The sequence below is a fragment of the Azolla caroliniana genome, unplaced genomic scaffold (assembly GCF_043228905.1).
Source record: "Azolla caroliniana isolate FFs.n. ecotype wild unplaced genomic scaffold, voAzoCaro1.0.p SCAF_1, whole genome shotgun sequence".
NCBI lineage: Eukaryota > Viridiplantae > Streptophyta > Polypodiopsida > Salviniales > Salviniaceae > Azolla > Azolla caroliniana.
The window spans coordinates 36,515,216-36,530,254 of NW_028230436.1; the positions used below are offsets into that span (position 1 = coordinate 36,515,216).

At 37.5% G+C, this 15,039-nt stretch overlaps 2 protein-coding genes across 3 annotated transcripts; both read right to left on the bottom strand.

Moving 5' to 3' along the window:
• Positions 1-249: 249 nt before the first annotated feature.
• LOC147870265 (serine/arginine-rich SC35-like splicing factor SCL30A) lies at positions 250-4,909 on the bottom strand. Of its 2 annotated transcripts, XM_087338410.1 has the most exons (8): positions 4,684-4,909; positions 2,609-2,686; positions 1,973-2,063; positions 1,701-1,865; positions 1,546-1,592; positions 1,395-1,452; positions 619-834; positions 250-520 (listed from the first exon to the last, which is right to left on the bottom strand). In XM_087338410.1, exons 1-8 carry the CDS (start codon positions 4,811-4,813, stop codon positions 442-444), a joined length of 864 nt encoding a protein of 287 aa, XP_087194536.1. In that variant the 5' UTR covers positions 4,814-4,909; the 3' UTR covers positions 250-441. The 2 variants fall into 2 exon arrangements, with proteins under 2 accessions (XP_087194536.1, XP_087194544.1); XM_087338418.1 differs by lacking the exon at positions 1,973-2,063.
• A 5,338-nt stretch (positions 4,910-10,247) lies between these two features.
• On the bottom strand, positions 10,248-14,886 carry LOC147870266 (uncharacterized). Its single transcript, XM_087338429.1, has 4 exons — positions 14,295-14,886; positions 12,357-12,389; positions 12,006-12,256; positions 10,248-10,669 (listed from the first exon to the last, which is right to left on the bottom strand). Exons 1-4 carry the CDS (start codon positions 14,846-14,848, stop codon positions 10,488-10,490), a joined length of 1,020 nt encoding a protein of 339 aa, XP_087194555.1. The 5' UTR covers positions 14,849-14,886; the 3' UTR covers positions 10,248-10,487.
• Positions 14,887-15,039: the final 153 nt, after the last annotated feature.

Sequence of the window (15,039 nt, forward strand, 5' to 3'; positions counted from 1 at the left end):
ATCCTACATATTTTACCATCTGAAGTTTGAATCTGCATTCAAGACCTAGATGTAACAAATCTTACTATCACGAATCTGGATAATAATCATGGTACACGACACCTGTTATGCCCTAACAAAAAAGATCACCCCTATATTAATACAACAATCAATCGTTCCAGAACCAGACATTTATGTTTTGAAAATGCATTCACAAGTTTGCCAGAAGTGACTGATCTCAATCCCACATTTCAACCCATAAACCAAAAGGAGATAACAGAACCATGAGACATTTCAGAATACTAATTGATGAAAATAAAAGTAACCATATTTCCTATCCAGCTCTTACTGTAACTACAAGTTAATCATACTTCATCTTGGAATATCTAAGTGTACATGTCTTAAACTTCTCTTCAATCATATTAAAAATTGGTAACTTCCTTTTCAATTTGGGTTTCAAATTCATTCAGATGGTGATCGAGATCTTGAACCTCGTGAATGAGGCGAATGGTCTCTGCTTGGTGCTTGTAAAGATGGAGATCTGAAAAAACATGAAACAAATGAAAGAACGCATAATTGACCAGATGACAAGAACAGCCAAAGGAAAGAGCATCACTTCAGATATGTGGAAATTTCAACCTGTTCAAAGGCGACCGTTCTCTGTCTTGCCCACTGTCTCTTTGGTCATTGTAGGAATCATGATGCCGAGAAGTAGAATACAATTGTTCCCGCCTGGATTTGGCTACCTGCTGATCATATCTTGTATCTTTATGATGATTCCCCTCGGGGTTATACTGTATAGGTGGTTCTGGAGAGTATTCACGTCCCCTTCTATCATCATATGGGGAAGGTGACCTGTAGATAATAAGTTCCATAACACATCAGATACGGAAAATTAATTGCACAAACAAATATTTTTTATATATTTGCAACTCTGCCATTCATTGGTTATACAGTACAATCACAAGTCAAAATGAGTTAAGGGATTGTCATTAATACTAACCCATGAAAACAGTTTAAGGATCTTTCAAAAACAAGCCAGTATGCGCAACAAATCGAGATGATATCTTAACAACTACTGCGAACAGAATCATCTCCTTATTGTACAACACATCGTCTAGATAATCATAAATTCATCGTAATCACTGCAGACATTGTGAGAGAGCATGCAATCTGGGCCTCTGCGGCAACATGGTGGTTGTTTGGCGATTTTATCTACTGCTTTTGGGATAATTAACCCCTTCGTGCAAAACTTCAGTATGCAGCAATAAGGTTTATTGCATATCATATCAATTCAAGTTGGTTCCTAATATCAGGATTACTTCTAGGCGTAAATAACAAATCTGTATATCAAAAGGATTACTTCTAGGTTGAAATAACCAATCCAACTATCAAATTTTATTTTAAAAACTGACCTTCGGTATTGATATCCTCTTTGTGGTGTTTGAGAACGAGAGCGGGACCTTGATCGACCTTAAAAAATGTGTACAGTGAACATCATATCACCTGTTAAATGCCGAAAAATGAAAGCATCAAATATAATATATTCTCAAAAGGTTATCATACCACGTGGATGAAATGATCGCCCATTATCCTGTGAGAACCCTCTACTCCTGAATTAATAAAAATCAAAGACCATAAAGCTTGTACCAATGATAAATCCATGAAACTACAATGAGGTATGAAGAATGTGGATTAGCAGATCAGAAAAAAGTTATCACCTGTGTCTCTCTTTGACCCTCATTTCAGCAGGCTTCTTCCTGTTCTCTTGAGCGAAGACCACAGTTATCTCCCGTCCAAAAAGAACTTGATGATTCATGTAATATTGAGCTTCCTCTGCATCAGCCTGCTCCAAAAACTGCACAAAACCGAATCCACGAGGTTCCCTGCATGCCAATTCTTTATTTCAAGATCAACAGGAAACTTTAACATATCATAAACCTTCCATGGCCCTATTATAGGGTCAGAGTTCGATTGGTGTAGTGATCTACACCTTAGATGAGTATTCTTCCATGAAAAATATTGTGAGCCAAGATGTCTCATCCTGACCTTTGTGGGAAAGGCACTATTGGCTGCCTGCTCATCTACATGAGTGAAGAGACTTCATCACAATCTTCACTTGCAATAACGAAATGATGAGCTTGAAATCAAATTGCTGAATGCATAATCTTCCCACCATTTTTCTTCAAATGACCTTCAGAAACTTCTTCCACGTCATCTATACAGCCTTGAAGCACACACCATTAGGCAGGGCATAGAAGAGCACTAAATTAAAAGCCAGCCTTGTCAGTGTTGCCAAGCACTGGCAATTTTCTAAGATGAGAGAGCTTGGATAGAACACACATGAGAAGCTTCTAAAACACACTCTGTATGCATAGATGATGCCAATCCATATTAATAGTAGAAATAGTGAAGAATGTCTCTGTTATATTAAAGATGTGAAATTGACTTGTTCACGGTGGGTTGGTGGTATCAAGAAAGTGAAAGAGGGATCACTATAAAGAACATATTTCCCACAGCCTCTGTTAGATTTGCAGATTCCTAAAATGCATAACATAATACTCCACAGAAATTTCATAAGAAAACATCAACAGAAAAAAAACATATGAAACTGGGGTAGGGGGAATACCTGGTGTAGTAGTCATTTGGCAGATAGACATCTCTAAGAGGTCCAAACCGTCTGAACGCACTGCGAAGATCTTCAGGCCTATAAGTGAGAAGAATCAAAGAATAAACAAAAAATTGACAAGGTTGAAATTTTATGTACAACACTATTTAGAATTATATGTTCCAAAGACTCGAAACTTCTTTATTTACTACCCCTTATAGCTAGCTTATCAGGTAACAATCATTGATACACAAAATTAGCTGAAACATAAAGGCGTGATACCAGTGATTGGTCAAGCAATTGCAAAAAGTGGAAAACAGAAACTGTACATTTTTAATCTCTAGCATCATTGACTTTGGGTACATGTATATAGCATGACTAGACTTATGAATTCAATGGCTAATAAATATTTTGCTCTCTTTTGATTTCTGCATAGGAAGCCTCAAATTTCTATTCGTTCTACCACCATCACGCCTAAGTACAAGGTGATAAAATACTTCTACATTCTCCTCTTTGACATTCAGGATTCTCCTTTCGTTTGTCGAGTTTGACAACCCTTTACCTTAATATACTGATTTTTTACAGGATCACAATGACAAATAAGATAAATTTATTGTTCTTATCTGCACCTCTTTAGCATCCAGGATTCTCCATGCCCACATTAAGTTGACAACTTTTATCTTATTCTGTATTTTCATATAGTTTGCATCTGCCTATACCCACCGTCCTTCATCAAATAGCTAGTGTAGATATGAGTATGTCAGTGAAACTATAGAGTATAAATTTTAACATTGTCCTTGCTCATGGAAAAACTTCAAATTCAAATCCTTAAAATGAATTACCGAGCATTTTCAAAAACTTCTTTAAGAACTCCATGATCAAAGAAACAATTGAGCATCTCCTAACCATGTCTACACTAGCTTTATGACGAAACATCTTAGATTTGTGTTCAGCATAACCTGGATATTTCTTGTCAAAGCTTGAAAGACAGTCTTGTAAATTAAAACTGCTTCATCCAGAATTCCTAAAAATTGATAAGATCCTTTTACTAATAACAGCAATTACCAGAACTGATTGAAACCGGAGAAGCATAGTGTATATTTCCAGGCTAAAAATATGAGTTTCAAAATACTTTTCCTATCTCAAGACTGTGATATTGCATTTGTTTCTGGAAAGGATTAGGTCTTCATGATGTTTATATACATAAGAATCCAGTTCATAATCGGGAACAGAGGAGAAGATCTTCACTAGCAGGTTTCATTAAATGAAGGTTTTCAAAGGTCCTCAATAGTTTTAATTCTTCCTGCTGATCCTTCAAGGTTGAAAGACGTGGAAATACAGATATTATTCATTTTGCCTCTTCAGACAGGCAGATAGGCAGACACAGAGAACCATGTCTATACAAGGCAGTTCATCAAACCCGCCCCGCTTGGGGGGAAGAACCAAGGTGGGGGCGAACCAGCTATTTCATCAGTGTGATGAAGACAATTAACGCTACTTCTTCTACTGCTGATCCTTCAGAAAGACAGAAATGGAAATGCATACCTACTTTTCAATGTTAATTCTCACAGATAGAAAATCTTGCCAATTATTCCATAATCCTCCAGGAAGATATATGAAGCAATAATCTGAAATCCTTCAGATAGACAAACATAAAGTTAATTCATTTTTCATCATACAGAAATTGGCCAAGCTAAACGATATTCTTGCTTCTGAGACAATGCCTTTCATATCCTTCCTTCAAATTCCAGACGGAGAGACAGACATAGAATAGATTCATGATTGTCCCCTAGAAGGAAAAGCAAATGCTTACAAAACCTTTCTTCAGAAATACAGACATAGAACAAATGTTCTTTATACAGAGAGACAGAGAGAGAGACACATAGTAAAAGCCTGTATAATCTTTCTTCAGACAGAAATGTCATATGTTCTTCCTTAAGAGACAGACGGGCAGGCCGACAAGGAAAATCTGGACGATTCTTCCTTCAACGACATGTCGTGTATCTGCTTTTGTCGTCGGAGGTATACAGATAGAGAGTGGGGAAGAGAATCTTCCCCATTCGACATGGGAAAAGATGGATGGAATGATTATTTACCTGCAACTTTTCGGTAGATTTCTGACAAGAAGACTGGTGGGAGGTTCTCTGCGATCAGAGTAGCGATGGTGGCTTGGGCTTCTGCTTCGTCCTCTTCCACGCCATCGCTGAGGAGGGCTGAAGCTTCCATGGCTCCTTCTCATCCTTCCTTCGCTGGCTCTCTTCTTCTCTCTTTACCTTTCTTTTCCTCGCACACAGTCACAGTCACAGACACGAGCAGAAGTAGAAGACTAAAGAGAAAAAAACTTTGATTTACCTACTACTCTACTACTAATCTATCTATCTATCTATCTATCTTTATCTTCATCTTCATGGTTAGAAGCTCTTAGAACTTAGGACCTTCACTTGGGGTGGGGTTGTGTTTCTAAAACCTCCATCTTCATTTGGGATGGGGTTGTCGAACGTAAAAGGAGACTATCACTTCCAATGATCATGATCATGATGGCGATGAAGGTGAAGATTGTATGCTATGTAGTTTTCAAATGGGTGTGTTAAGGGAGCGAGCTTCGCATTCCCTAATCTCTTAAAGAGGAGTGTGTCACCTATTGATTATGGACACGCCTGTGTGTGTGTGTGTGTGTGCGTGCGTGCGCGCACACACACACACATCTGGGGAATAGGGCAAGGCGAAATCGGCATAGTTGGGTTTTGATCTCCCAAAGAGAACTATATCCTTGTGATAATAGTCAACATGTATGACGAATATGATCATGATTCATGAGGAATGCGTAAAGGAAATTGGCATTTTGTCTCATGTGAATCGCTCGAAGAGACTTGCAACTTAGAAGTTTAAGTGGATATGTACAAGACATAATTATCATCATAGAAATATACAAAATAAAGGTGACATTGAATAATGATGTTGATGATGACATGTTCACGAAGAATACAGGATTGTGAAATAGGGGTTGGTATCGACATTTGGTTGATGTCTAGAAATTTATTGTATCTTTGTGGTTGGAAAAAGTAATGTGATTGGGGCATAAGTTAGGATATTCGTGGTTTCCGTATATTTCAGGACTATAGAATATTCTACAATCAAAGTGAATGTCCAAAGGGAACAAGATTTTGAAAAACAATGTGAAGTTGACGGCGGTCGATGAATTTTTTTTATGTTTGTGATTGATTATCGTAATCTTAACTTATATTGGTTTACAAATGTTGAGATCTCATAATAATAATAGCACTTGATTGAGTACTCTGATTTTGTTTTCGGGGTTGTAAAGGAGTGATCAAAATAAATGTTGGCCAGTGGGACAAGGTGTGAAAGCAAACAAAAGGAGCCAAGCACATATAGCCAAATAAAGTGTGCCAAGTATTTAAAATGATTGTAGCTAACCGTGCTCCCCAAAAATAGGAAAGGATATAACCTTATATAAGGATTATGTGAATGAGAAAAGGAGAGAGAGAATATTATTCCTAGGCAAGAAGTGTCCAAAGAGAGAGAGTGTGTTAAACTAACAGTCGATCGGTACTTGTATCTGTGTGCATTCATAATCAAGTATTCTTTCTCGTGGGGTGTATTTCGATATGTGTGTTTACGTGTGATCTAAGTATATTGAATGTGTGCAATCGCGAGCCTATAATCAGTTGTAGCCGACTCAACAAGATATCTATTATTGTGTTCCCTAGAAAGTTCTAAGGGGTGTCTGCACCCCCCAAGTGTCGTGCAAGACAAACGAGTTCAAGAACCCACCAAGAGAGAGTTATCTAGAAATCCCTTGGGGTAGAGTTACCTCCCCTAACTCCCATAACCGGCTAAGTGTACAACCAACGAGATGACCCGAGGTCCCTTCCTCCTTGAGAGTGTTCCTCCAGAAAGGGGTAACAATAAATTGGCATTAAGTTTGAATTTCAAAGATGGTACATGACATAGAAGTCTCGTTGATATTAAGAAAAAACCATCATGTCTATACACATAATGAAAGGAAGAAGGAACCCAAAGAGAACAATGTGAAAAAAAACCTTATTCAACATAACAAAACTTAGAAGGTTCAAACTATCTTCTTCTTCTCCTCCAACCAAACCATGAAGACATATTTAAGGAACTCTTTAACGAGAGTGAGAAAGAATAACATAAGAGGCTTATGTTTCTTTCTTATTATTTTTGTCTAGTTAATGATAAGATTTTGACACAAAGCCTTTGAGTGTCATACATGTTGATAGATTTGAAATCAATTACACTTTCCCCTTTCCTTGGCTCTTTGCTCATCCATCTTGGATTTGTATATCACTTCCTTAGATATTGAGGAATGTGGCATAATTGGTACATCTAAAACCACATCCCTTTTTCAGAGTGGAAGTGGTATAATTAGTCACATACAAATACTAAAAGTTTTTATAGGCGTGGAAGTTCACGTGCATATTACATGTATTATGTCATCATCTAACATGCAAAGGCATCCTTGCAATCAATCATTTCAAGCAAATTCCTTGCCAATTTGATATTATTAAGAAATTGTTGCATGTTGGGATCCCATTTAGTTGTCAACTCACAGTGTAAAGAACACCATTATGAAAGAGGCAGGAATATAAAGATTAGGGTTTGAGAAGTAGTGGACTCTCTTAAAGTGATGTATTCAAAATAAAAGCATAGCTTCAAAGTCTTGGTGGGACAAGGGATGTCCAAATGAATTCCATTTGAAAGAGCATCACCCCTCCCATGCTCTAAAACACTCATGGGGAACTTCGAAATCCTTAGCAATGACATAGATTTTCCCATACAATCATACGAAACATAGAACTTTATTATTATGTGGGCATTCTACTGAATCTCAACATTACCATCAACTTTGTCCGAAGATCTTCTCTTCATCCATTCGAAGCCTAGCTTTATATGACTATAATATCTATGCATCATCCCTTTAAATTGAATAAAATCTTGATATTCAAGGCCATGTTACATTCGTTATATTAAACTAACCATAGGATTGACATCCTCAATAACATTTTAAAGATTATAAAAAGAATCTAACAAACTATGGCTTGACTCGAAATATGAGGGCGTCAATATATATTGGAAGCATGTAATAACAAACGAGAAACTAATTTGTACCAAAAAGAAATTAAAAAGGGAATATTATAATATTCTATAAGAGAAAGTGAGGATGTGTTTCATTGAGTAGAAAAGGTAATAAAGGAAAGAGCGTGAGTAGGGGCATACAAACTAAGCATCATGGCCAAACATAATGAACAAGATCAATATATAACAAAAGAAGACATTGAGTTCTAATATAATACTTTTCGCCATTATCACTTCCCAAACTAGGGTTTAAACTTGTCACCCTTCTTGTATACATCACAATTCTCAAGCCTTAGACTAGAAGTCTAAATCACAACTCCAAACTTCTTAAAAGCAATATCAGGTCAATGGCTCAAATCTAAGATGGTTAATGCTATATCTACGAGAATCAAGAGAAGAATCATTCCATGTATGCCTTATTTGCCTCATGCATTACATAACTCAGCTGCTAAATCCCCATTCTTCATAGTGAAACACATAATAATGGTTTGACAATAATGACCTACCTAAATTTGGAATGCTTTACATGTAATAGTGCTTAAAAGTTCACATTTACCTTACTTGGTTAAGCTCCACCCTTACTAGTGGAGCACCTAAATTATTAGGAAATAATGATGACATCTCACACCTATTTTTGAACAATACCAATCAATTCTATGTTTTACATAAAAGTTTAAAACAATGTGTAATGATCCTCAAACATTTGCATTTCTCACTCATGCAACAAGTACAATCATTCATCAAAAACAGGTAGATATCCTTGAGATAACTCAATAGATAAGACCGACATCAAATCACATTCATCCTTCTCTTCCTTTCCCTCATCATCAGCTTTCATAATCATATAGATGGAGTTCCATCTCAAATGCCTCCCTTGTGCATACATTCACAAAAGTGGACCTCCCATGGGATGCCTTGCCACAGATTAGATCTCTCTCTCTCTCTCTCTCTCTCTCTCTCTCTCTCTCTCTCTTTGGTGAAAACACACAATTATATTAATAAATGTGTGTGAAAAACACTACTTACAATACGTGTGACAATGGAGTATGGTCACACACTAACCACACTACAATACATGGGTAGTGGAACATGTTGAATTGCCAATAGGCAAGACGAACACTCCACCGAGAAAAGAATTTCCACTTGTTCCAATAAAGAAAATTGTCACATTAGTACTCCCTTCAACTTTCGTAGATATGCTTTCACTCCATGTCTACCATCAAATACAAAAGCGTTGCGCATGTTCCAATTATGATGCAATCCCCAACATCTCAAAAATAGGAAAACAATCTCCATCTCTAATTTTGGGTCAGCATGTGTAAATTGTACAAACACCCATTGTCTAGGTGTCAAATAACTCCGTGATAAAACTTGCCAAATTTGAGAAATGTAACTCCAAATTTGACAAGCAATTAGACATTGTATAAATCGATGAGTATTATCTTCTATCTGAACTGTGCAAAAGAAGCAAGTACCCGTTACTAGGTCACGACGCTTTAAAGCTAATCCCAAAGGCAATCCTCCGATCAAAACTCTCCAAATGAATACCTTTGCAACAAGTGGCAATTTAGAATGCCAAGTACGTTGAAAGATCTGCCACCACCCATGATCAGATTTGTGTATTTTCCATTCTTCTTCAACCTTAGATGATAACCATCCAAGAGACTCAACGAAACAATAATACAAAAGATTAATAGTCACTTGTAACAATGGTGTTTGACCCCTTAAACTCCAATCAATCCACGGTTGTTCTTCTGTTTGTAGAGGTAAGGGACCTTGCATCAATGCAATATTCTATAGTTGTTGCCAAATAAACCCATAATTAGGCGGGATGCGTAATAATTGTCGAGCTTCAGTAAACTCCAAAATTCTTTGAGATGGAACCTCAACTATATCTCCCACCTCTTTAACCCCCAAACAAAACAAACAATTAAATTGAGAACGCAATCTCTCTTTTCCTGGCCATCATAATAACCGAGAAGACACAATTAACTCTTTTTGCAAAGAGTTACAATGATCTCTATTAGATGATGGTTTCCATACATATAACAAGAGTGCTTCTTGCCATGAAGTAACTAAGTGTTGAACACATGAAGAACCCGGAATCCTAAGTGAAATACATCCATTCAATAATTGCCACCATGAAGCCTTAATCGTTGTCCTCCTATGTGTTAAACCCTTGTTCTCTCTCTCTCTCTCTCTCTCTCTCTCTCTCTCTCTAATCCAACATGTCTTTGACCTCTATTTTTTGGCCCTTCCTGATTTTATTGCCTTCTCATAATTTATCCAAACAATTGCCTTCCCCTCATGTTGGTTCAAATGCCATGTACATTTTATGCTCGACTCATCTAGTCATCCATTTTTCAAGTTCAATCCACCTTTCTCCCGTCTCAATTGTATACAGAGATTCACATCCATACTTATCCCTTGCTTTGAGTTGCTGAGAGCAACGAATTTACAGTCGAGATCATTCCTCCGGCACTTCATGCTCACAAAACTTGAGAGAGGCAGAACAATTATGTTGTTACAAACACAAGGAAAAAATACAAGCAACAAATTTTTGACATTAGAAAACGAAATTATAAATTCTATTTACATTCCCATAACCTTGAATAGCCTATTTTTATTGATAGTAGTTGACAGTTATCTTTAGTACTACTTTCCACCGTCATCCACTTAGATTGACTAGGCTTGTAAAAATACATTGCATGTTAATCTCAGACATATGACTTACAAATTGGACATTCTGTATATTTACATTATGAATCCTTTCTAATTAGAATTATGTTTCCCCATAAGCTCGCCTAGAGATATCAACATAGGGACCTCCCATATACTCTAGCACCTCTCTCCACAAAGGTTTTGGCAATTGAATACAATGCTTCAAAATCATATCTTTTGATGATGATGCAAGATACCAAACACCTATTGCTACTTCTCGCTCCAATTGGCCAGGCCCCCACCCTGTAACAGATTATTGCAATGAAAACACAAAAAGCAACAACAAAAGCTTAGTAGTGGAAGATGGGTTCTAGAGATCAGCCAGTTACAGTTAGCTGAATGAGACATAGGTTCACGCAGAATAATACACATACAAAAAGAAGATCATGTTCATCATGCAATCTAGGCTTTTGTACAAATGCATCTGAGTCAAATACATCAAGACAACAATGGTATTTGAGAGAAAAGAAAAGAAAAAACCATGGCCATTTCACCAATGGAAGCCAAGCAACATAAAATATCAATACATACCCTCAAAACTGCATTATTTTCTTCAACTTTCCTCTGCAGAGAAATGTCCAGAATTAAGCTGCAATAGAAGGGTCTTTCACATATCATACTAGAGATTAAAAGTATCCCTCCTCTGGATTGCGAATTGAGCATATCCATATCTTGATAGCTCTTGTTATGATTAAGGATGCCAGAGCTTCCCTAAAATGTATCCAGAGATCTAGTTGGAGGAGAAAAAGAATATATTTATAGTCCTACTAATTCAGCCTTCCACGTAATTCAAGATTATCTTCAGATAATTCTATGATAAGAGAGGATTGTAGAGTTTAAACAGTAGAATTCAAATAACAAAAACAAAACCCGGCCAGTTGTTTCATCAAGTTCTTCCATTACTATGTTTGTTTTTCAAATCACTGAAAATTAAACCCCAATTATTACCATGCTGTTTTTAAAATAGAAAAGCAATGGCTAAGTTATCCAATTCGTACTCATCCCTTAGGTAAGAAAATAATGTGGAGCACTGTGAACTAAACCCCAGTACTACTATACTTTCTTACAAATAGAAATGTCAAGAGTTTTTTGCCAAGTCATTCCACTCCCTTAGCTTAAGAAAACAATACAAATCAATGTAAATTTAACCCCATGTAATGCTACCCTCGCCATTCATTGATTCTTTCACATCTGTGGCTGAAGTAAAAAATGGAAAATATTGTACACTAAACCCCAAGTACTACTATACTATCATCTTACAAAGAAAGGTGCAAAACGTGGACCATTAAGCTACGCAAAATTTTGCCAAGTCATTCCACTCCCTTAGCTTAAGAAAAAAATACAAATCAATGTAAATTTAACCCCATGTAATGCTACCCTTGCCATTCGTTGATTCTTTCACATCTGTGGCTGAAGTAAAAAATGCAAAATATTTTATACTAACCCCTACATACTAATATACTATCTTATTACAAAGAAAGGTGCAAAACGTGCACCATTAAGCTACGCCAAATTAAGCATTTTAAAGTAAAACCCTAATTAATCCTGTACTTTACTATACGAGTAGAAAAGTGCTAACCTGCATAGCGCACAAACCAACGGTAATCACGAGCATTGCTTTCTCCATTCTGCACACTAGATTTCATTGATTTTAGACCTCCCATGTATACACCAGGTATGATCTCCATAGTATCTTTCAACCCAGCAGCACCATGAACTACGTGTAAAGCATTAGCACCCACATCTCCACCCATGTATAAAGGGCAGCTTGCAAAATCAGGTAATAAGTCCTCAAATCCTGCCAGCTGCCCTAAGTTATACTCTGTAGGTCTAAACAAAATAAGGTAGTAACATTTAATTAAAATGGAGGAATATATCATGAATGTGTAGGGAGAAATTTTACACCTTGGTGGCTGGATTGTTTACTCACCTGTTCAGTATAAGTCCTGCACTTCCTTCCTTGCTGCATAAAATCATTAATTTTTAAGTTTTGGAGGGAACAAGTAATAGACCGAAACACATACAAATAACTTGAAACTGTGACCAGTGACAAAAACAAGATGCATAATTGCAATCGAGATTATGTTCAAATTCTTCATAAAGAGGTTCCTTACAGAACGTGAAAACAGCTATAAGTGAACCAATATAAGCACAAATGTTCCAGCATGTTGCCATGGATGCACACAATCCCCAAGGCACACGAATGAGCCATGATAGGCATAAAATTTACAACCTAGACATGAACCAGGAGGTTCACAAATGTTCTCATTTGAATCCTAAGGCCTATAAATGAACCAATATTTGATATCAAGAATCTGTGACACAGACATGCCCAATTGTTCGAGGATGAACATTTGCAAGGTGGAGTTATGATGCAGGTAGAATATGTCTAGAGTTCTTTTAGCTTGATTTGTGATCTTAGATAAATAGATTGATAGATATTTCTTAGAGGATCCATAGAGAGGGGAACATTGACCCATTAGACCACACATGTTATGCTGAAGAACTGACATATGAATTTACGATATCTTTACAGTATGAAGATATGATTATATCCTGGGACCTGTAATGTGTACAAAAGTCTATATTTATTTTAGATTAAATCTTACTGGAAAAGCTTGAGGGAACAATTCTAAAGGCTGATGTTAATGGATTATGGGTATTTAACCACACCATTCACCCGTGGGCAAACGACAAGAGATGAATACAAAACCCTATCAGCGTCCCATACCGTCAATTTGCAGTGTCAGCAAATTGTAGTAGATGCATGCCTAGAACCTATTTTGCTTTATTTATGATATTATAGGTATGCATCATGTAGAATAACTGATGAATAAAGATGATATGATGTCTTTGCAGATGGGAGTTATGGTGATGTTCTGCACCGCGAGTAAATGTATCTCTAGAGTTCTTTTTTAGCTTGATTTGTGAAATTGCATCATGCATAAACGAGAATTGGTATGCGGATTACGGAGGACCGGTTCCTCACCGGCCGGAATCTCTCACCCTTCTCCGAACTTGGCACGTATACTGGATAAAAAGGTGGATAGAGAAGGTATGTTGCAGTGTGGAATTACGACAATGTTTTGCATTGTCACTCAACGTTGTCCAATTTCATATGCAGCCATGCTATGCTAGACCTTATGACTTCCTTAAATCAATATGCCCTATGCATTACTTAATTAGAACGTTATAGGATCTATACATGTATCAATTCATTCATATGCGTTATGGATTCCTTACATCGATATATTAGTTCATTTATAGATTTGATTGATTCCTTACATCAAAATGTCAGGAAGACCAGACCTGTGCCTATCTGCATTACGATATCATGGGTTAAGCTAAAACAACTCTAGACATTAGTTCACACTACAGAACGCAATCCTACAACCCCACACTGCCAATTTATTTTCTTTACCCATCTTTTCTTCTCAATGGACAATGCAATATCACAAATTTAAGCCTCACGCCTTTATCCATAATTTTTCCCCGTCAGAGAATGTAATACCACAACATAAACAAAGACGAACTCTACAAATTACACTTATTCACAATCCAGAACATCCTCAAAAATATATATTCTCTATCCATCTGGATCACATATGAAGCGAAATGAGCTTCAACACAAGCATTTACCCTCATTCCTAGCTCCACACTGCGAAGACATTTTCTCAATCCCCCGTTTCTTCTGGTTGGGAAATGCAATAATGAAGCTAAATGGAGTTAAGACATGTATTTAATCACAGTATAGAGACTCATCCTATATAACTCCATGACATCAGGATATTTTATATATTCATCATAGTCCTGATCGATGCATAATGATGTATCACGAAATTGAGCTAAAAAGGACTGTAAGACATACCCGTGGGTGAAGAGGAAGATGACGGCTTGATGGAAGTATTGTTGCCGCGTGAGAAAAGCAGATGGATTAGCGATGAGTAAGCAACCTTTCTCAGGTTGACTTAATGGATGAGCCCAGAGATCAAGGCCGACAGAGTTCTCAACCGTGGGAGAAGGAAGCATATTCTCTCCAGATTTCTGAAGAAGACGAGCTCTGAAGGACCTCCAGTCTGAATTCTTGAGCTTCTCCTGTAGATCGTCATCCTCGCTTGCTTCTCCTTCTGGTCCTTCTGCTGCTGCATTCGTGAGCTTGTCCTGTGGGCCTTCTTCGTCTTGGTCTCCATCGGGCTCTCCTCCTTCTCCTCTGATCGCTCTGATTACAGCGATACGTATGAGACTGCGAGAAGAAGAAGAAGAAGAAGAAGAAGAAATGGAGCGGAGTTTCCTGGGCAGAGAATCATGGGATGGTGGAGCTAGCCGTGACCTTGATCTCCGCGGGGGAGCGTCGGGAAACGGCGACGAAACGGGTGGGAAGGAGGAAGAAACGTGGAGGAGGGGACGCGAAACGAGCGCCATATCAAAGCTTCATAAGCATCATCTCTTTTTCTCTGAATTTCTGAGGCCATAAAAACATTTGGAGGCCCTTGTGCCCCTTGTGCTTTGATGGCCATAGCAGCCGGGCAGACAGAGACACACAGAAGGCGGAACCCATTTGATGAAGGACGGACTAACACATACATATGATGAGACCCTATCCAATCGATCGC

Bases quoted from the DNA above. Each gene is read 5' to 3' on its own strand.
- LOC147870265 (XM_087338410.1), bottom strand. From the start codon at position 4,813: ATGGAAGCTTCAGCCCTCCTCAGCGATGGCGTGGAAGAGGACGAAGCA. The intron at 1,453-1,545 runs GTATGATAACCT...ACATTTTTTAAG, and splicing joins GCGATCATTTCATCCACGTG to GTCGATCAAGGTCCCGCTCT. The intron at 835-1,394 runs GTCAGTTTTTAA...TATTATCTACAG, and splicing joins AGAGGATATCAATACCGAAG to GTCACCTTCCCCATATGATG.
- LOC147870266 (XM_087338429.1), bottom strand. From the start codon at position 14,848: ATGGCGCTCGTTTCGCGTCCCCTCCTCCACGTTTCTTCCTCCTTCCCA. The intron at 12,390-14,294 runs GTATGTCTTACA...GATTTTATGCAG, and splicing joins ATCTTCCTCTTCACCCACGG to CAAGGAAGGAAGTGCAGGAC. The intron at 10,670-12,005 runs GTTAGCACTTTT...AATCTGTTACAG, and splicing joins TTGGTTTGTGCGCTATGCAG to GGTGGGGGCCTGGCCAATTG.